Raw genomic sequence first — 21,769 nt, 5'->3', positions numbered from 1 at the left:
TAATCCCAGATTTAACTCCAATGCACACATTTTACAGGCTGAAGAAAAAGAAGTCAAAAGACCAAAAGAACAGGAGAGAACTCAAAGTGACTGCAGAAAATGCTTGGTAAAGCAATTCAAAAAAGGTTAATCAAAGAGTTTGGTGAACCCAGAGTGTCGCAGACTTCAACCTTTTATTACCTCAAAGGGATATGTAACTACTGTATGTTCTGACCTTTACACTTTGAAAAGTATTTATTTTAATTTTAAATTTAATGTGTACAAATTATTATGGACGATTGAAATCACTGAGTTGAACACATACTGTAGTAGTTTTTGTTCTAATGTGATCCAAAGTGTGCCTAGACTTTCAGCAAAATTAAATGTACTGTATGTTGTTATATTTGTTCATTTTAATCCCATGATCACATATACATGTTACTTGCTAGTTAAAAAAAAATAACAGTAGTGCCTTTGCTATTTCAATACATTTGGAGTGCACTACTAAAACATAATAGATTTAGCATTAGTAGATTTCATAGTTTAATCACTAATTCATTAATTGAATTACATGTACTGTTGATTATGCACGTGGTTTGGAAAAAAAAACATCATTAATCATGAAAGTCTTCAATCGGAACATGAACTTTTTGTTTCTTTCATAATAATATGTGACAGGTGTATGCAGTAATGAGTGAGACCCTTGTTTTTCTTTAGGTTTTTTCAATTTTTCAATTGTTCTTCCTCTAAAACATGCAGTGCAGATGTTTATGCCTTGTTTTAACACAGATATTAAATTTAAAAAACACACTTCCCAATTAATAAAATATTAAATGAACTAGGCTGTTCAAAGTTAGATTGTTACGTCATAACTGAGATCATACAATAAAGTGTTTTCTATTGGCTACATTTGCAAAAATTTTCTATTATAAACTGAAAATGTCAATATAAATCCAAAATGTAGCAATTTGTAGAAAAATGTACATAAAATGTAGTGTTTAGAAAAGTGCAAGTCAGATTTGGCTTAAGAACAAGTAAAGGTAAGGGATTTAAAATGCTGGGAAATGAGTGTTTATTAACAGTAGTCATACTTAACTGTAGTTGGGTGTAGCACAGTCCTTGATCTAGAATTCCCATTATAAATTTCATTAAATCATTAATGAGAACTGGTGGAGAAAGTTGTTTCCTGGAACACTTTTCCTACAGCTAATAGAGAAACACAGCTAATAACCGAGGGAGTTGCAAGCTTCAGAAAAAAATAGTGGAAACTTAGCCTGCAATGTTGCTTTCTCCCCTTAGTGAAAGCATCCGTCATGTGTTTTGTTGTACAGTATAATTGTTTTCTCTTGTTACATTTACATTGGTAACACAAAAAAATGAAATTTGTTCAAAAAATTACATGCAGAACTCTTTGTTCAAAAGGTAGAATGAGAAAAGACTGGTTTCACTACAGTTAATCTGTTGTTTAATAGCCTGTAATAATTTTGTGCAGAAATAACGATGGAAAGTTTTTTTTTTACCTTGTGCCGTTTACATTTGCTTGGATTTGTAGAAATTATTTTTGCACAAAGATTGTGATGTTCCCAGTTATTCTCAGTACCCATGACGATGTTGAATTTTCTGAATTTGGGTTTCAAAAAGCTCCTTATTTCCCCTTACAGTCTAGACCTAACATTGAGTTAGTCTGCATAAACACCGATGTATGAAACAAATCTAGGTTTGCTTCCCACTAGCTGCCTTAATATCACGAAAGCCTGGTACCACCCCAGTCACCTTTAACTTCTGAACATTTCTACTGTATGTTCTTCATTTTATAATGAATCTTTAGATCCCTGGATGAATTAATTGGTAAAAATCCAAATGAACTAGATGTGGCTAAATGCCCCCTTTTTTTAACTGGTCTTTGGTTTTGTAAATTGTGCGATGTCAGATGGCTTGCCAGACAAATGATAGTAACTTTTGCTATCTGCTCCCTGGGGGATGGTAATTGAGCTTTGCCTATGTTTGGAACTCTCTTGTAATTCAGTTGTAATGAAGCTGTTTCTCCTTAGAGGGTCTTCCTACAGTCTCACAAAGACACAACTAAGAATATCAATGTTTTGTAGTGTTAAGTGAAAATTACAGTATGGTTGGGGTGCTAATGACTTTGAGACATTGTATGCTTTACTACTCATTTGTTTTTTCACCTTCTCCCACCAGTCACCACAAATACTTGGGTACTTCTAAACAGGGAAAGATATGTTAAAATCAGCTTAAATAATCAAAATGAAGCTGATTTTTGCTATTATTATTACTCATCCATTTTCAGTCCATTTATTCTGGTGAGAGTTCCAGGAATGATGAAAGTCATTATAAAATTCTTTGTTTTCATTTTCTGTTATGAAAGTTACCACGACCAGCAACTCACTTGCATCTCAGAAATTGACATACTGTACATGAAAAGCAAAAAAAAATCTCTCAGTCTGGTTACTCACCTATAATATGATTTGACAGGGACATGCTTTTGTTTTTTTCCCCTTTAACCTCATGAAATGGAAAAAAGAGATACTGTAGCTAGTCTTTGACTCAAAATCCTGTCTTTTCATCTTTCCCTAAGAAGTCATAACAGCTTACATTTAATACTGTACCTCAAAGTCTGAGGCCATTGCTTCAAATACCAAGTAACAGGCTAATATTTTTAAATGTGTTGAGAAACTGAAAGAACCCATTATACTGCATATATATAGTATAAGTGATCGTCAAAGGTGTTTGATGCAAAGCATTGGAAACTCATGTTTTGTGCCTTAATGTAGACATCTGCAGAGATACAGTCTTCATTGCTCCTTAAAACCTCCACCCCACTTTATTGCAGTCAGAGGAAAGTGCATCAAAGTGGTTTTGAAGTTCCAGGGTGTTTTAAAAAAACCAACACAAGTTTCAGAGCATTCCTGTCACAAACCAGGGTCACCACTGTCTAACCCAGAAACATAATTCCTTCTGTTTTAAATGTTAGGTCACAGGGCCATTCTTTTCTTTTTTTCAGTAAAAATCTATAAAAGCCTTGAGAAATGTGTTTCTCCTGGATGTGATATTAGAGCCGTTTCAAGTTAAGTAGTTGCTGTTTGAAATTTAAGAAAAAATATTTTTATCTATATTTTCTTTAATGCCTAAGGATAGAAAATAAAACATTTAGTATTCTATTTCTATAAACCAGTACAAGGTCATTTAGATCTTAGAAATCCCATTATCAATTTCAATTATCAATTCACTTTGACTTATTTAAAGGCAGTGGAAGTGAGTTTGCATTCTTTTGCATTAATTACTTTTTGTATGTGGTGCCTTGAGAACAATATTCATCAGTCTTTTTACGCTTTTTCCTTTCTTGTTATGTGGAAGTGAGCGTGTGTTGGAACTTAATTACCAGAAATATCATGTGTTCTGTGTTACTTTGAAGCAGTTTCTTGCTTTGACTTCCCAGTTTCAGAATTCCATATAGTGCAGTATACAGTACATCAATCACATCTAAACAAAGTCATTTTTCTTCCATGCTGTACGTACATTTCTGTATGGGACTAATTAACTAGCCTTTTCAAGTTCAGCAATGGTGTTTGTAGTGATTTCCACTATTTCTAAAGATTCTAAATTACCTCCTTTCTGTTTAATTATTTTTTTCACTACTGTATAGACAATACTGTATATGATTCCTGCAAAACTTTAGATGGACTTTTCAGACTGTAAAAATACTTTAATAAGCCAAATTAATCATTTGCAAGGAAACATTAATAAAACATCCTGTTCTATTTTAATGCAACAGGTAATTTTTAACTACTGATTTTGTTGTCTGTTTTTAAGACAGTACATCACGCCTAAATATTCATATCTCTGCATTCATATCTCTTTTGGATCTTATTCAATTTGTTTAGATTTGCATTAGTTGGCATCTACTGTACCTTTTAAAAATGTCTTTGCAATTAGTTTGTCAAAAGTGATCTCATTAATTTTTTCCTTTAAGTACAGCTGGAAAGTTTACACCAGACTCAGAGAAATGTGTAAGGAGTCCCCTAACAGTCCTTTCACATCTGCTACTGCTGCAGTATAGAAACTCAAAACAGAGTTTATAGCAGATGTTCAGAAGGAAGGTTAGATCTTACTAAGATCATAAAGTACTTCTCTATCTGTCCCCCCCCCCCTACAATTTTTTTCATCATTTGTAGATGTACTGTACTGATAGATTTATTAAAAGATTTTAAATAAACAGCAAACAAACATACAGCAGATAAAATACACAACCTTGTTGTCACAACAGAGATGAGCACAATCCTGACTCACAGACCTGAATAGAGTCTGGACAGATTTCTGTGGATTGCTCCACCTCTGTCTCTGCCTGTGCCTCTGCCTGCCAGATGAAGAAAACTGGTCAGTCTCCTGTTGATGGCATTGGAGGGTTGTTTTCATTGATGTTCAACACAAGTCAAGTCAGAAGAAAAAGCTGGCTATGGCAATATAAGGCAGGATATAAATAAAAGAAGGCCACTGGACCCATGCGATCTACTTGATTGCTAGTCACTTATTGATCTCATACAACCATTTCCTGAAAGAAACCAGAGTGTAACCTTGGAGACCGTACCGTAGCTGGTTCCCAGCTCCCTCAAATGTTGAGAAAATGTCAAGACTTTCCATTTTAAATACACTTCTACTTGTATTATTTGGTTTGTGTTTCACATTTGATTCTAAAGAAGTCCGTTTTGCAGTGCAGATTTTACCAATGCCTATGAGGAATGCAAATGCTTGAAACACGTCTCACAATATTTTTCTCTGTTCATTTCAATTTATGTGGTAGTTATTCTCCGGACTGATTCCAGTGTACTATTAACATGGTAAACAAAACTAAACAATATGAGGTTTTGCTAGTACACTGTATAATTTGAACACAACTTTCCTTGATTTTAATACTGTAATTTGAAATATGTATATTCAGTGTATGTATACTGTATACAGTATACAATCATTCTGACCACACTTTTTATGCTTCCCCACCAAGACTTTGCCATTCAAGAGTGGTGTTAAAGCCTGTCAATGTATTTTTAGTAGTGTATGGTCTTGCATTGTCCTGCTAGAAAATCATCATTTCTGAAAAAAACTGAAGTTCAAGGACTCTGCTGAGGTGTCTGCTTATCAGTAGTGTTGCACTCAGTCGGCACCAAATGTGTAAAAACTTGTATTAAAGGAGATTCCTTCAAACATCATCACACTTCCATCATTCAAACTTTTTTGGCTTGAAAAATGCAATATTCAGCATAATATTTGCCGCAAAATCTCAGCACGCAATGTGTTCTTTCAGATCTATCAAGGGCAAAATAGCTTTTATCAAGAATAAAACGCAGAGCCACTCTCATAGTTTCTCTGCTGATTGTTAAAGTAAAATGTCTTGTTCTCAATCACCTTTTCTTACATGCAGGTCACTTTCAATCATGCTAATACTATAACAACCAGGCAATCTTCATTACTGAAGCTAAGCATGGTTATATATTTTTTTTTGCTGTTCTAGCATAAATTAAAAACGATTGTGGATAAGTATAATGCATTTTTTATTTTTTTTCCGTTCATATGATGAGGCATATACAATCAATGCATTTTGGTAATAATTTGGGACATCTTCAATCTAAGAAGTTCAAGTAGGTAGCTGTGTCAGCATGCGTAGGCTGCAAAGGAACAAGCAAAGATTTATTCAATGCTGAAACGAGAAGGAAAAAAATGTTTTGGCTTTGGAGCCTTCTTCAGGTCTTGCCTTCAGTTCACCTTGAATAACCCTTTACTTGTTCCTTTGCATCTTCAATCTAATAAACTTTAAAATCAAGAGACATTATACATTATCTCATAAATATTTATAAACCCCAATGTTATTTTTAGTTGTTCTTGTAGAAAAAGAGTGTGAATTGTGTTTCAGAACAGCGCCTACAGAAGTAATAAGGAAATTGAAAATGATTATCTGCATTGCATTTTAGGATTTATTTCAATTACTTAAACTACTGTATACAGTACTTTTAAACTGAGATTCTAACTGTGATTTTATTTGCATACGCTAATTGATGCCTTTAACTGACCTGCTGTCTTGAGACATTTACTTGTTTCTTGCTTAGTTCTTGGATTCAAAATCTTTCTACATCAAGTACAGTACATTGTTTCAACAAAATCACCATGAGGATGTTTACGCAAAGCTTCCTCAACTCCTTTAGTAAGAGTTTACACCATAATTTCTGCCTAATTTTCTCTAAGTGATCAGTTTTCAAAAAGACACAAGTAGGAATAACAGTGTTTTTTCTGTAACATTTAAAAATTAAGTTTTTGCTCCCTTCTGCAGAGGTCTGGTTGGTTACATTTCTTCAAAAGTAGAAGTGTTCGTGGGGGGAGTTTTGATACTCATAAGTCATTTTATTAGGTATTTTTAAAACAATAAGAGGTATATTGATATTGTTTGTAAATCATGTTGGAAACCTGCAGCAGGTAATGATATGCAGAATATGGTGATGTCCTATGACGGGTGACTGAAATGGTCTGAATAATGGGTGGGTGCAGAAAGACTGATCAATTTTTATTTGTATACAACATGTTTTATGCATTTTTTTTACTGAGGTTTATAAATCAAGCTATACCTCCAACCAGTGTCTTCTGGGTCACCTAAGTCACCTAGAAAGTAGAAACACAATACTTCAGAAGGCATAGCTGATCACTCCTGAATATATTTTAGCTGTATTATTTTTTTTTGTATTCTTGCCATCAGCTGGCTAGTGTTTTTATTTGTACACTTGCAGAGAGGTCTGCATGTTTTAAAAGCTAAAAACTAAATGTTTTAATGTAAAGTTTAATGTGGTCCCTTTTCAACATTCTGCTCAGCCTCTTTTTAACATTCTGCTTACCCTCAAGAATTACATGAAATCATTTCCAAGCCAAACACTAGCCATTTCAGAGCTCTGATGAGATGATTATTCAGAATTTGGTGCCCTTGAGACCTTATTAAATGTGTTTAATGATCATTCTTCTTTATTGTGGATATATAATCTTTGCAGATTCAAATGATTATTCCTTCAGGAAAAAAAAAATAATTCCTTAGTATGACTACACTACTCTTCACAGGCAGTGTCATACTAAGCCCACACAAAACAAAAAGAAAAGACTATTAATATTATATTATTTCCCCAGATACAGTATGTCTCCTGCTGAATTTAGAAACTGTGCCTTGCACAGGCAAATATGCTTTGTTCAGAAATGACAAATACTGCAATGTCAAAGGTTGAGTTATCAGCTAGCTGTTCAGAGTTCTCTGGGAGAGAATGTTTTTGACATTTTCAGGTCTAAGTGAAATGTATTTTTCTTTTTTTTCCAGGAATGTCCTAGTGGGGTGGTCAATGAAGAAACCTTTAAAGAGATATATTCTCAGTTCTTTCCGCAGGGAGGTAGGTTTTGCTGGGGTTTTTACTAGCACCATTTATATATAGAAAACTATTATATTGTACTGTCACTTAGAGAAATTGTTTTAGTTTTATAGCAGTGTCTTTTCAAAAGCAATAACATAATATAGAGAAAAATACCCATTAATATCCTATAAACATGCAACCTCCTACAGTAACTCTCTCACCTTCAAAAACAAATTAAAACATTTGCTGAATTTACACACTCTGTATGAATCATTCAAATTGTTCTCTAAATGAGCATTTTAAATTAAATGGATCAGCACAATAGGAAACCTGCTAAAACAAATAGTGAATTTATTTATCTTTATATACTGCCTCAGTCAGTCCACACACTTTGATGATTCAAAGAGTGCTTATAGCTTTCACTGGCAGATAGTCACTGAAAAGAGAAACACCAGAAAAAACAAATAAGTTTTAACTGTGCAGTGTTTAATTAGAAACAAAAACTAAAACATGAACCAGCAGTCCCCTACAGTAAAGTATATAGTGTTTGGAAACTGTCTAATCATAGTGTATATGCTGCAGCTTTGAACATGTCCTCATTAAGAACTAACTGTATTCTGTGCAAATTCAGCCATTAAACCCCTTATTAAACAACTTCAACCATTTCATAATTGTTAATTCACAATTGTTAAGTATAGTTGGGGGCTATAAAAAAAAGCTAGAAGTATTCTGTTATAAGTTCTTTAGTAATCCTTTATTAATCTTTAATAAATAATGAATACACATTATCTTAACTGTTATTAACTCAGTCATAAATATAGTTATGAACGTCTAATCATTTAGCCTTCACATCATTGTTAGAGATGATAAAACACTGTATTTGTGCTCTGATGAGACTGTGGTTCAGCATCACAGCCTCACTTTGTTGTCCACTGTAACGTTTTGTCTCTGATTGTAAGGCAGAGACTCTATTCATTATAGAAATATTGTAATCTGCTTAGCATAAAACATAATAACATCTGATTAATGTATATTACTGAATCTAATTACCATTTATGGAAAACGTAAAATCAAATCATGAAAAAGTCATGCAACAAAGACTTCACTTTTTAAATTTATTATTTAAACAGCATCACTTTACATTTAAGACTAAATGAGAACATAGTCCCACAAGTGGACTGGTTTCTAGCAAACCACAACACAGGTTTGTTAGAAAGATTCAATAGGTGTGGGTGAAGTCCTTAATCTGATACCCATATGTTTTTGGTGTAAGGGGCCAGCTCAAGAGCAGTTTTTGCATAAAGATGCTTATTTGTTATTTAGTTTGCAGTGGTGGGCCCATGCATATGGGCTGTAAGAATAGCATGTATTTTGATCAAGAATGCTGTTCTATGTGTGTTTGAATTGCATTTGCTTTCTTACCATTTCCAGAAATTAAATATTAAGTGGCTCCTTGATTTCTTTTTAAAAAAACATGTCCTGTAGAAAAAATAATGTCTCGGCCACTTGTGTTATTCAGCAGCTGTTTAGCGATATGACCCAGGCTCACTTTAAGGGCAATATGAGCTCTATGATCCAGATGTTTCACATCATGAGCCATTCCAAGCAGCAGCACATAATAGGTTCAACACGGGAGAGCTCTTGGGTTGGGATCTCTTGGCTTTCAGTAAAAACGTGTGTATGCCTTCATATACTGTACTGTACATGTAAGGAGACACTCACTCACACTAAATTGAATAAGCAACAGAGACTAAAAATAAAGTCAGCAGAAAGAAAAGAAAATAATCTTATTCATATTATGCTGGAGGTTCCTGCACAACAATGCCCAGAACATGTTTTTTACACTGTTGCCATTATTGGCCATTAGTTTCACTTTTATGAGCATTAAAAGAGTTTATGTATATATAAGCAGTATATGCATAATTTATCACAAGATAATTTCCCATACACAGTTATGGTAGTGTTGGTAAATTGCTCTTGCTCAGAAGGAGTCATATGAATACCCTTTTCAAAATGAAATCTCTATTACATTCCCTAAGGAAGACTACTGATTTCCAAGTTAAGAAAAGCACTAAAAATAATTGCTCATTTCAGTTATGCTTTAAAACAGTTGATTACCTGTAGCTGTAGAAAGCATCTTTTCAATCTCAGATGAAAGCAAATCCTTTATTAAATAATGCCTTCTTCATTTGTACCAATTAAAAAAAAAGGTATTTTTTATTGTTTTCTAATATCAACCTATGTTTAACTACTGTGAGAAAAACCCTGAGGTATCAAAGCAATTTCAGAGGCAGTGAAACTCATTCACTAAAGCAGAGTTTCTCAAGCTGTGGGTCCTGATCCAAAAGCTGGGCCACAAGGATATTCTATAAGGGTTGCAAGATGACAGAAATATTGTGTTTTGGATATCTTACCTTTCCTTACAGATTTCCTTAATCACTACCAGTTGACTACCAGTTGACACAATACAACACAACACTCAATACAACACAATAGAAGAGCAATTATTATGTTTCACACATTAATTTTGTTATGTTTTACAGGTCCACTAATAAATGTGCAAATGACCTAAGCAATAATTAATTAATAATAATAATTGCTTACACTTATATAGCGCTTTTCTGGACACTCCACTCATAGCGCTTTACAGGTAATGGGGACTCCCCTCCACCACCACCAATGTGCAGCATCCACCTGGCAGCCATAGTGCACCAGAAAGCTCACAACACACCAGCTATCAGTGGGGAAGAAAGCAGAGTAATGAAGCCAATTCATAGATGGGGATTATCAGGAGGCCATGATTAGCAAGGGCCAATGGGAAATTTGGCCAGGACACCGGGGTTACATCCCTACTCTTTTCGAGAAACGCCCTGGGATTTTTAATGACCACAGAGAGTCAGGACCTCGGTTTTACGTCTCATCCGAAGGATGGCGCCTGTTTACAGTATTTTGTCCCCGTCACTATACTGGGGCATTAGGACCCACATGGGCTGCAGGGTGAGCGCCCCCTGCTGGCCCCACTAACACCTCTTCCAACAGCAACCTTAGTTTTTCCCAGGAGGTCTCCCATCCAGGTACTGACCAGGCTCACACCTGCTTAGCTTCAGTGGGTTGCTAACAATAGCTTTGTTGTCATGCAAAGTGGTGTAATACAATACAGTACATTGTAGCATACTGCAGAATGTGACCCTGATTTAATTTCTGAAAAACAAAAAAATTAGAATTAGAATTATTGAGAAATCACTTTGTATTATGTGGCATAAAAACGAGACCTGAAGGTATTTACTGTATATTTAGGAATACCTGTACTGTAAAGTAATCTTTGATTAACATCAATCCTCTCCCTCTGTTTTCTATTTGAAATACCAAGAACATTTAACAAGACCTTGTAGATCGTGTTCTTTAAACTTGTCTAGCATAATTCTATGTCTTTACTTTCATGGTTTAGGTTTCTTAGACATACAGTAAAATTCAGTAAAGTTCAGTTGCACTGAAAGTCAAAACTCTTCAGTTTGAAATTTGCCTTTATTAAGTTTCTTTAGTATAATCTGTCTTTACAAGACAATGACCAGTATCATTATATTCTCCTCTTTTCTCTCTTGTCATGCCGGCCTCTTTTACAAATGATTTATCTTATGGTGATGTAATCTATCAAGTGCCAATGTTTTGACCAAAGATGCATTCAGATTGTTTTTAATAGAAAGCTGAAAGAAATCGAGAGGCAATGCTTGGAACACAAACCCTAGAAACAGTTGGTCATTGCTATTTTACTTGGCCACTCCATCAATCTCTACTCTGGCATTGAAGTCATCTTGTAATAGGATCTTATCTGAAGTTTCTTAAATTATTTTGCTATTTCAGAGTTATTTGAGAGCTACAGTATTTGATGATGGAGCATAAACGGAACTTAACATGATACCACTGTTGACTTTTAAAGGAAGGATCAAGACCATGACTATCTAGAATACCCTTGGGGATGACAACCATTTGGCAAAAGAATTGTTAATGTCTGACCTTTACCTCTGTGCAACAAACCCCACCATTAGTAAGGTGACTGGGAATCTGTGCAGGCATAATACTCACAAGGTCTGTAAGAGGATAAGGTGCAGGAAACTTTATTTTAACAGGTCTTATAAAATCGCTCTCAAAAAACCCCACTTGTGTACTCCAGAAACTCCACACAGTTACCTCTGATGGTTCATGACTCCAACCCCAACTTTCATGTAACTTTAGTGTAGCACTGTAGCAGTTCATACTGTAGCTCTTCCAACCTGCTCATTTGCTCCTTTTCCCCTGCTGCAGGTCTTTGTTGGTATATAATTCTAAGATGCCATAAAGAGTGGTTTGATTAAGAAAGATGGTGACTTGTGCAGTGTCCTCCGATGTGGAGTTTGTAACAAAATTACTGTCTGTAATTTGTAATCATTCCTAATTTAATTTCCTCACTGAATAAATGATAAATACTATACGTAATCCTTTCTCTTTCTTGTACTGTATACAGTATGTCTTTTGAATGCCTCCTCCACCCCATCTCCACCTTTACAGTTGCCCCTTGGTCACTCCTCACTCTACATTGGTTTCCTAGCCTCTTCGTCATATGGCCAGGAGGTTGACCCTCAGCCAGGCGAGATAAGCCAAATTCATTGTGACTAAAACACTCTATAAACCTTGAAGTATGCTTAGTTCTTGTGTGGTGTTATTCGTAGTGAAATTCTTTGGTTGAATTTTTTGTATCTGTTTTATATCTGTGGTATTTTGTTCATTCTCTTGGTGTATTTTCTAAAATGGCATTTGATAAATACAGTATGTACTCCAGATGTGGGCCATGTTGCTGTTGGTTTTTCCACATGAGGGATTTCAGAGTTGTTTTTCTAGCCCTGGGTAAATTATCATCCAATGTTTACAATGTGTTTGTAAGAATCAAAATGGGTAGTGAAAATCCCCTTTGGGGAATGTAAACTTGAATATTTACAGTAATCCGAATAAGAGGTGTATTTGCCAAAGAGTACAATTATGTTTTTGTTCCACCATTTTCCTTTTTTAATAATCTGGCATTTGTTTATTACAAGAAGCAAAACAGGGTACTAAAAGTAGTGTATTTTATAGGCTGTGGCATTTATAGGCTGGTCTTTTGTTTTTTTATCATGTGCCATTTAAGTCATGCCTCCTATGTATTTACCCTAAAGATATTTTTCTTAATACAATACAAATGAAAGTTTCTCCATGCACCTGAGACTTAGCACTAAAACGATTTTTCTATTCAATGGCTGTTTAATTTTTTTATAAAAATATTGATGTTGAAGGAAAATAAAAAACCCCAAGTACAGAAAGCTACAAAAATAATATACAGTATATCTAATTCTTATCAAATTAAAATAATATCCTGATGTTTTTTTTAAATGAAACGAGCTAAACTACTGTATTCGTAGATATATTTTGTTGGAATATTGTACAGTATATCACATTAAATTATTTATGCAATCTTTCAGCTCAGCTGAGAAAATAAGTTTGAAATTAGAAATCTGTTTGAAATTTCACCGTGTAAATGTAATCGTTCCTCCTGGAGATTTGTTTTTATCTGTCAAATGTTTTGTTTGTGAAAGGTGAAGGTTTATGAAACACTCAAGAAAGATCCCTTTGTCTCTAGCTCAGTAATTGGCTTTCAGCTGAAGCTTAACACCTCTTTCTTTTATTCAGGTTAGGCTGACAAATACTGAAGAATTTCATGGAGATTTGTCAAATAATACCTGGGGTGAGAGCTTTGCTCCCAACCCTAATCATCCCTCAAAAGAGAAAGTTAAAGTGTATCTTGCCATCGAATTGAGGAATATTTGTTCTATCCATATGTACTTCAAGATATAATTCATTTGAGTGTTCACCCCACACACTTAATATTGCATTTTGTTCTTATATTTACATATTTATAACTTCACAGTTAGAAAGTAGATTCACAAGTTTTAAGAAGATCTGCCAATGTCATTGCTAATTTTTCCATAATGTTAAACTCCTTACAGTTAACACTTATTTCTTTTCCCCATTTTGGAAATATAAAGAGATTTATTTTCTATCGGACATAGCGTGGGTTCCAATTTTGCAATATGTACCTATGGTCTCCTGTGAGGGGAAAGGCTTTTTATTCACTCAGTGTACTGTTTAATTTGCTACAGTTTACAGTAGATCACCTTTTTTCTTTTCAGGGGCAAAAGGATAGTATATTTTATATTTTTCTTTAAATACAAATGTGAACCTTTTGCAGTAGTTACTACTACACTTCCTGACATGCCACACATGTGAATCACATGACAAGATATCCACAGATATGCTGAAAATTTATTTCAGCATATAGTGTTTTCAAGCCACTACAGTACTGTACGTTTTGAAATCTATTTTTCATAATCAAACTCTAAACTAAAAATAATATCTTAATTACTTGTTGCTGGAATCAGCATTAAAACAAAATGTACAGTATATTACTATATGTAGTACATAGTACTACTGCTACTATTTGGGATAGAGATATGAATATTGCAGATGGAGGAATTTCCTAGGATAATGTATTTCCTAGGATAACATTTGATGATTCAGCTTTCAAAAAACTGAATCATCAAATGTACAGTAATTTTAAACACAATCATGTGAAACTTCTCCCTAGTCCCATTCTTAATTGTCAGTGTACACTACCCTAAACGAGTATTTCATACTCACATTTTGTGCTGACAACCAGAGGTCCCGTTAAAATGACAACTCAAATCATGTTCTTACAAAGCTGCTTAAACAGATCAGGTCATCAAGGTAAGTCACCATTAGGAACCTTAGGTTTCCCTTGACTTAACCATTGGCATTGTTGGATCTTGAGGTGTTTTAGACATTACTTTTAGCGAGCCTTCCAATGTTTCTTGGTACCTGGGGAGGGCACAGTAAAGACATGGAATTCTTCTACTGACATGGTCATTAAATTTGATAAAAATTAAAGTACAAGGACTAAAATTCTTTAAAATATATAGTCATATATTTAATCTCTTTTCCTTCTGTACCAGACCTGTTGATCCTGCTCTATCTTTCACTATATTACTAAAGAAATAACAGGAAATCTCACATTTTCATTAAGTGATGCAAAAATGTAACTTGTCCTTTTGTTGCTGTGATCCTGTTTCCAGGGGTTTTTGTTGGGAAACAACAGTATCACTCTTCTTTTTCTCTCTATTTGAATTATGTTCTGAAAATAAAAAAATGGTAAAACATTGATTTTGTCACTATAAATATCTAGGCTTATTACAACTTTCACTGGGTCTTAAATATTTGTAAAGAAAGTTTAGCTGTGATACAGTTGTGTTTTTCATTTTTAATTATCGTATTGTATTGCAGCTTGTCAGTACTCCGTATTAATATTATCATACATATTAATGAATTCATCAACACTACATATTGAGAACAACAAATTAATTAACTGCAGTTTCCAAAGTAACTAGTCTAATTAAGAGTGGGACTAATATATGATGTGTGTGTTAAATAACAAGAGAATTAGATTATAATGCAAAGCATTAAATTGCCTCAGTTTCAACAAGAACATATACAGTACCTGTTGTTAAAATCTATTTTAATCTCCAAAACAGATGTCTTGAGCCAGTTTTGTATTTGTCACAGCTACCATAACAGATGTAGAATCTGTTTACACTATGGGGATTTGTTTTTAAAAGACTCAATGGTATAGCCCCAGAAGTAAAGTTTGGGTTCCTGAAGCTGGTTCTCTTGAGCCTGTGAAGTGTGTATGTTGGGTATTCTAAGACTGAAATTGATGGATATGCTCTCATGTGATTCCATTATGGAAATTATAAGAGACAAAACTCATCAATTTAAAAAAACCTTATGAACATAATTTCAGAGGGAAGCTAGAAGAAGCTGCAAATTGGGGAAAAAAACGTTTTTTATGACATTACTAGCTCTCAAGAATGGTGGAAACAGCTTCCTGCTTGAGAATAAAAAATCTGGAAAAAAATAGTAAACATCCTTTCTTTGTTGTTTCAGATGCAACGACATATGCACATTTTCTGTTCAATGCATTTGACACAGATCACAATGGTACTGTGAGTTTTGAGGTAAGCCAGACATATTTTATTTCATTTTAGTTGTAATAAACCTCAAAGATTTATTTGATTATTTTATTTATTCCCAGCACAAATATGATTTACTGGCTTGTATAACCATGCTATGGTATGCACTGTTGAGAAAACATAATAACATACTGTACAGTACCTTAGATAAGTTAAGATAAGGCTGACTAACTGTATGCAAAGATTACATTTCTCATTCAGGTATTTTTTTTTAATGGAAAACAATCTTGCCTTATTAAAACAATGTGCATGCTTTATTATGTCTAGGCATTGAATTGGTACTTTTGTAACAATGAAGCGAAGTTTAAATTAAGACGCTAATTCCAGTGTTTATCTTTTTGAACTGTACTAGAACCAATTAGTTTCTACTTCAAATATTTTTGCTTAAGAAGACATTGCTATTCTTCATTGTAGCATAGTATGTTAAATTAATTGGTAGTTAATTGTTGGAAAAAACAGTTAAACATACAATATAACTATTGATAGAATTCATTAGGAGTAGGAAACTACTAGTCTATTGCTGGGTGCCTGTAAAATTTAGAAGCACTTTACAATAAACATGGAAAACAGGAGATTGGACTCCTTATCAGACTAAGTGGTGTCAATAAGACATAACAGTTTGAGATTATATAAAAACTAGAAACAATTGTGACACCCCAGGTCAGGAGTTACTTGGATTAATGTATGAATCAATTTTGTGTTCAATTATAATTTTTTTTTTTCATTGTGAATTATAATGGAAATCTGGCTAATCTGTTCTCCTTGTTTGTGCATACTCCATACTTTTGCTTGACTCCTTAATCTTTATCAATATAATTCAAGATAATGTAATAAATAGAACTATAAAGGCCATTTAAATTCAATATTTTATTTGAAATGTCTCAAACATTAACTTTCTACTGTTTCTGCTCCACTGCTCATTGTAGACCTTTTTTTTTCTTTATATATTTCTTTATCTGCGATTAGTGTTTTACTTTGCTAGTAACATATTTGGTTACAGTAGTTTTTAAATGTTCTTATGTGTTTTTTGACATATTCATAGCCTTTCAATCAAGGGTAGTGCTTTTGTATGCCATTTTGGAATACAGCTCTACAGAAGAAGGGACAAAAGAATGGAATTGGTCTGTAAAGCATATCTGTATCTCAGAAATCTAACTTTTTCACAGAACTATAACTTTGAACGAGGGTGATATATTGTACAGTGTCTTGAACAGCTTGCTTATATTGTTGCTTTAAAACTTAAGAGTCATGACACTTTTAAATATGAACATTTTTTATCTACATAACCTACTCCACTCAAAGCAAATAACAAAAAAGTAAATAAATAATTAGAATAATTATAATTATCATGAAACAAACATGGAAAAGTCATGTTTGCGTAAGTATTCAAACACTTTGCTCTGGCAAACCTAAATTATTTTCGGTTCACAGACTTTCTCAGTTAGTGGCCCCAGTCTTTGTGCAGTTATAGTGGTTCTCATGATTTCAGAATAAGAACACTGGCATCTACTGGTTTTCTTGGTCAGGTAGTAAATCTTAAACAAAGACTCAAATATGAAGTCTGAGCAGCTTTCAATGCCAGTCATTCATATCGAGAACAGATCAGAAGATCAGGAGATGTGAACCAAAAATATTGAAGCCTTTACAACACTTCTATGAGAACAGTCTGTTCAATCATAAAAAAACAGAAGGTGCATAGTATCAGCCAGACAAAGCCTAGATTAAACTGTCCCTCCAAACTGAGAAGCTGGGTAAGCAGATTGCCCAGAGGGATGCCAGTGTGAGGCCAACTACAACTTTGGAAGAGCTAGAAAGTTCAATGACTGAATGGGAAATGTGTATCAGTCAACAGCATCCCACTCACTCCACAAAGTTGGCCTGTGTAGCAGAGAGAAAAATCTATCTCATATCTCACAATGAGTTTGCGAAAATGCACCTGAGTGATCCTGCAAAAATATGGAAAACATTTTGTAGTCAGTTTAGTCCAAACTGATTTTTTTATATAAATACCAAGAGTTATGTTTGTTGTGCACCCAACACCACCATCTATGCCATCCCTACAGTCACAAATGGGGAAGTGACAGCTTCAGGATATGGGAATGTTTCTCCTCAGAAGGGATTGGAAAGATTGTTAGGACTGAAGGAAAAAGTTTCTGGAAAATGTACTGGTAAATACTAGAAGCAAATCTTTTTCAGCCTGCTACAAATTTAAAACCTGGGCAAAAAAATCACTTTTCAGCAAGGACAAAGCTACACTGGAGTGGAAAAATGTGAAAATCCCTGACTTAATCCTATTAGTAATCTGTGGTAATAATTTGAGATTTAGATTACTGTTCGTCGGTGATTCTCCAAATGACTTGAGAGAGCATGAGTAAAACTGCCAAAAAGAATGGGTAAAATTTGCACCAAGCCACCGTGCAAAGTTGGTACAGTATAATAAACCAAAATGTATCCAAAAAGTATTGGGACTGCCAAAAGTTCTTTCACAAATTATGGTGTTCAAAATGTATGAATACTTATGCAATCAACATACCGTACATCGTTTTTTTCTCTGCAGTTTATCTTACTCTTAGAATAATTCAGTACGAGGATTCAGGTTTCAGATAAATAATTTAGTTTAAAAATGTACAGCACTGTACAGTATATGCATTTTGGAACACCATTTTGAATACTTTGAAGGTTCTTTATGGTTTAGCAAGGCACTGTAAATGGTACAGTAGCTCACTTACTAAACCTACTTAAATGGGTTCTAAAAATGACTTACAGATTAATTATTTATACAATAATAAACCAGTGAGGATTTATGAATCATTTGTAGGGGATCACATAAGCAACTAAAAAAACAGTTATGGGTAATAAACTTAATGATCCACACTATGAATAACTAATATACTATATTTAAACATATACATTCTGCATAAAAAATAATGACAATGTTTAAATTGATTATTCATTTTTATATCTGAATTTCCAAATATACCCTGAAATACAATACATTCCTGTTCCTGATAGGATCTTGTCTGATTTTTAAGGTGCAGTACAGCCCTACATGACACAGGCTGTCTTGAGATTAAAATTGGATGCTATTATAAAGTTTGGTTCAAGAAATTAAACATCAATAATGTAGCCTATCAGGCTGGTTCTATGACATGTGAGACATTTTCTTCTGGTAAACAAGGATGTTTATGTGCTGGAGAAGTCAACTCTGTCTCTCTGCATGGTACACACTACTGTCTATGAGATGTGTACCAGCTTTTCTTCTGCCAAGAGCTATAGGAAGCAAATTCCTGTCAGACTGTATCAGGCATTTCAACCTGTAAATAATTAAAGGTGACTGGATGGGCTGACGAACCCTTTCACTATTTCTTTTCTGACAAATTCTTTAACAGCTACTGTAATTCAGTGAATTATTTTAGTAATAATAACGATGTTGATAATAATAATGATGTTAGCTTGGCAATGAAAAAGATAATGGTTTTCAAAAGGCCAGGTATTATAACGTACTGAACACATATAATAGAAACTATGCCACTAATCTGTTAATATTTTGAAATTGATGGTCATTTCAAAGTATTCTTATCTAACTATAAAAAACTCATACTGAGCCTGATTTTCCACAGATAAGCTCAAAATGAGAATTCCTAGATTCCTACAAAAGCTTGTTTACAAGTAACACGGATTTATCTCTACTTCCATAACCACTTAGATATTCTTTTAAGGGTTTGCTCTTGTTGGTTGTTCCCTTCATGGATGTTGTAGTAAGTGAACCTATTTTCCAAAAAGGGAAAGAAAAAAATATTTCAAAAATACTGTACAACATAATATGATGTAATAATTAAAGTGTATTAATCTAAAAAAATATATGCACAATTTCAAAGAGGATTTTCTGTATGGCACATTTAATTAATTCATTCCAGAGATTTATTTGCAGTTAAGAATGTCTTTCCAGCTTTTAGTTATAAAACTAATGCAAATATAATAATAAAAACTGAATTTTAAGAAATGTTTTTACTTGCTCCTTTCATAGTTTTATGATGTGCTAGTTTTTTTTGTGATAAGTGTTATCTTAATACACAGTAAACAACATAATGGATTAATCCAGGCAACACTGACATGAAATAACATTCACATGAATCTTTGGCATCAACGCAATGAAGCTAGGAACTGTTTTGTTGTTATTAGTCTGGGTTTTTGAGCGCTCATTAATGCCATGAACAAAATGAAAACTCACAGCTAAATGCATGATATGTTTAATATTGAGATTACAAAATATAATATTTTAAGATAGGAAAGTTTTATATATGAATAAGGAATTTACTCTAATAGAATCTGATATTCTTAAAATGTTTTATACATGTGTATACAGTATATTCAGTACGTACTGTATATAGGATTCTAATCCAGAAAGAACAGTATATCAATAAAGTATACTTAAGGCTTTACTTAAGGTTAACAAATAATTTAATTCCATTTATACAGTTACATTTTCAAATATACATCTTCCAATTTGTACCAGCCTATATTATACAGTATGTTTTAAGATTAAATATATCTTATTTGCTGCAGGACTTTGTCATGGGTCTTTCCATTCTGCTCCGGGGCTCAGTACATGAGAAGCTGAACTGGGCATTTAACTTGTATGATATCAATAAAGATGGATATATAACAAAAGAGGTAAGGATGCATGTTAAGAATGAAGAATTTTTATAATCAGTTGGATTTTACTTGTGCTTCATTTGCTATGCCTTTGTGGTGATTTCGGCACATGAGCAATTGTCACATGCTGTATCATGGCAGGTTAATCTGTGGTTAGTGCAGAGCCCAAGACTCAACTGGTAAAAGAAAGACTGCTAACTCCGCAATCCAAGCTACTGTACAGTACATTCAAATTCAGCCTTTGTCAAATCTAGTCACCCTCAATTTTACCATTAGATACGCTTCATGTGCTGTGTAATTCTTTATGTTTACTGTATACAGTACAGCACTTTTCTGGACACTCCACTCAGAGCATTTCACAGGTAATGGGGACTCCCCTTCACCATCACTAATGTGTAGCCCCACCTGGATAATGTGACGGCAGCCATAGTGCGCCAGTATGCTCACCACACACCAGCTCTCAGGGTGGAGGAGAACAGAGTGACGAAGCCAATTCACAGATGGGGATTATTAGAAGGCCATGGTTGGTACAGGCCAGGGGGAAGTCCGGCGAGGACATCAGGGTAAAACCCTTTATCATTTTGATAAACTCATCTGGCTGAGTTACTTGAGTCCTCTTATATGCAGAATATACTGTTAAACACTATGGTATAATTTTGGATGAAAACTGTTACACAAATCTTAGGAATTATAGCTATTTATGCATTTTGCTGTTGCCTTTATCTGAGGTTACTCGTGAATGTAGGCCATTCTATGGTTTGTGTCTTTTCTCAAAGGGGTCTGCATCAGCAAATTACTCCTTACCTCTGTAAATTACACAGCCAGTGGCTCCATGTGAAATATAGAGTGGAGTTTAACATACTGCTGCTGACATCTAAGAAGAAATAAAATCTGAAAGCTATAACTTAAGTTATTTTAAGGATTTTTTGCCATAATGCAATCCAGCTCTTAATCTACTTCTTTAGGCATTCTTACTTTGCTGAAGACCAGACTCATATGATGTGTCCGATCACGTGTAGCATCTTTCATTTATTTTAAATCTTTAAATCTTAAAAAAGGAAGATGTCTGCAATATAATATCAGAATTAATTCATTATATTTTTACCATATCATACATCAGTGTATAAAGGATTTGAGATTACTTGCACCCATATTTGTACCTTGTCTTTAATGGATTGACCAGATTGAATGCTACAGATAAAAAAACAACAAATGACCTTTCTGCTATATTTGATATTTGAACACACCTCACAAAAGTGTGGTTGTCTTCTCTTTTACAAAAGAAATAGGTGATGGCACTATGCTTGAGATATTGGTTTTTTGGACTTAATGAACCTGCCAAAGTGAAATAATAAATAGGAAATCTATTTTTAAAAATGACTTGGTAATTTGAACATTTTCAATATTGACTATGTTTTACTGCAACAGCAATAATAATTGTCCTTTGAAAAAAGGTTCAAAATATTTTAAAATACCTCTTCCATTTTCAGTCTTAAAGGAATTATAGTGATCTTTTCAATTTCATTAATTCTTACCTGCTTAATATCTTCCAATGAGTACTTCTAAGTGTGCCCAAATTAATGGAAAATTGCAGTGGAGGAATGGTTGACTGATTTAAAAAAGTACACA

At 33.9% G+C, this 21,769-nt stretch overlaps 1 protein-coding gene across 4 annotated transcripts in view; it reads left to right on the top strand.

The window, feature by feature from the left end:
• Nucleotides 1-21,769, top strand: part of kcnip4a (potassium voltage-gated channel interacting protein 4a) — a 540,475-nt gene that overhangs the window by 509,429 nt on the left and 9,277 nt on the right. For all 4 annotated transcript variants that reach the window (XM_088625580.1, XM_088625570.1, XM_088625561.1 and 1 more), the window contains exons 3-5: nt 7,343-7,412; nt 15,399-15,469; nt 20,051-20,158. In XM_088625580.1, coding sequence (XP_088481706.1) covers nt 7,343-7,412; nt 15,399-15,469; nt 20,051-20,158 — 249 coding nt within the window. The remainder of the gene's footprint in view (nt 1-7,342; nt 7,413-15,398; nt 15,470-20,050; nt 20,159-21,769) is intronic.

Source organism: Lepisosteus platostomus, chromosome 1 (assembly GCF_059453375.1).
Source record: "Lepisosteus platostomus isolate fLepPlt1 chromosome 1, fLepPlt1.hap1, whole genome shotgun sequence".
NCBI classification, from domain to species: domain Eukaryota; kingdom Metazoa; phylum Chordata; class Actinopteri; order Semionotiformes; family Lepisosteidae; genus Lepisosteus; species Lepisosteus platostomus.
Note: the sequence above shows the minus strand (reverse complement) of the source record. Positions and strands in the feature narration are given on the sequence as shown.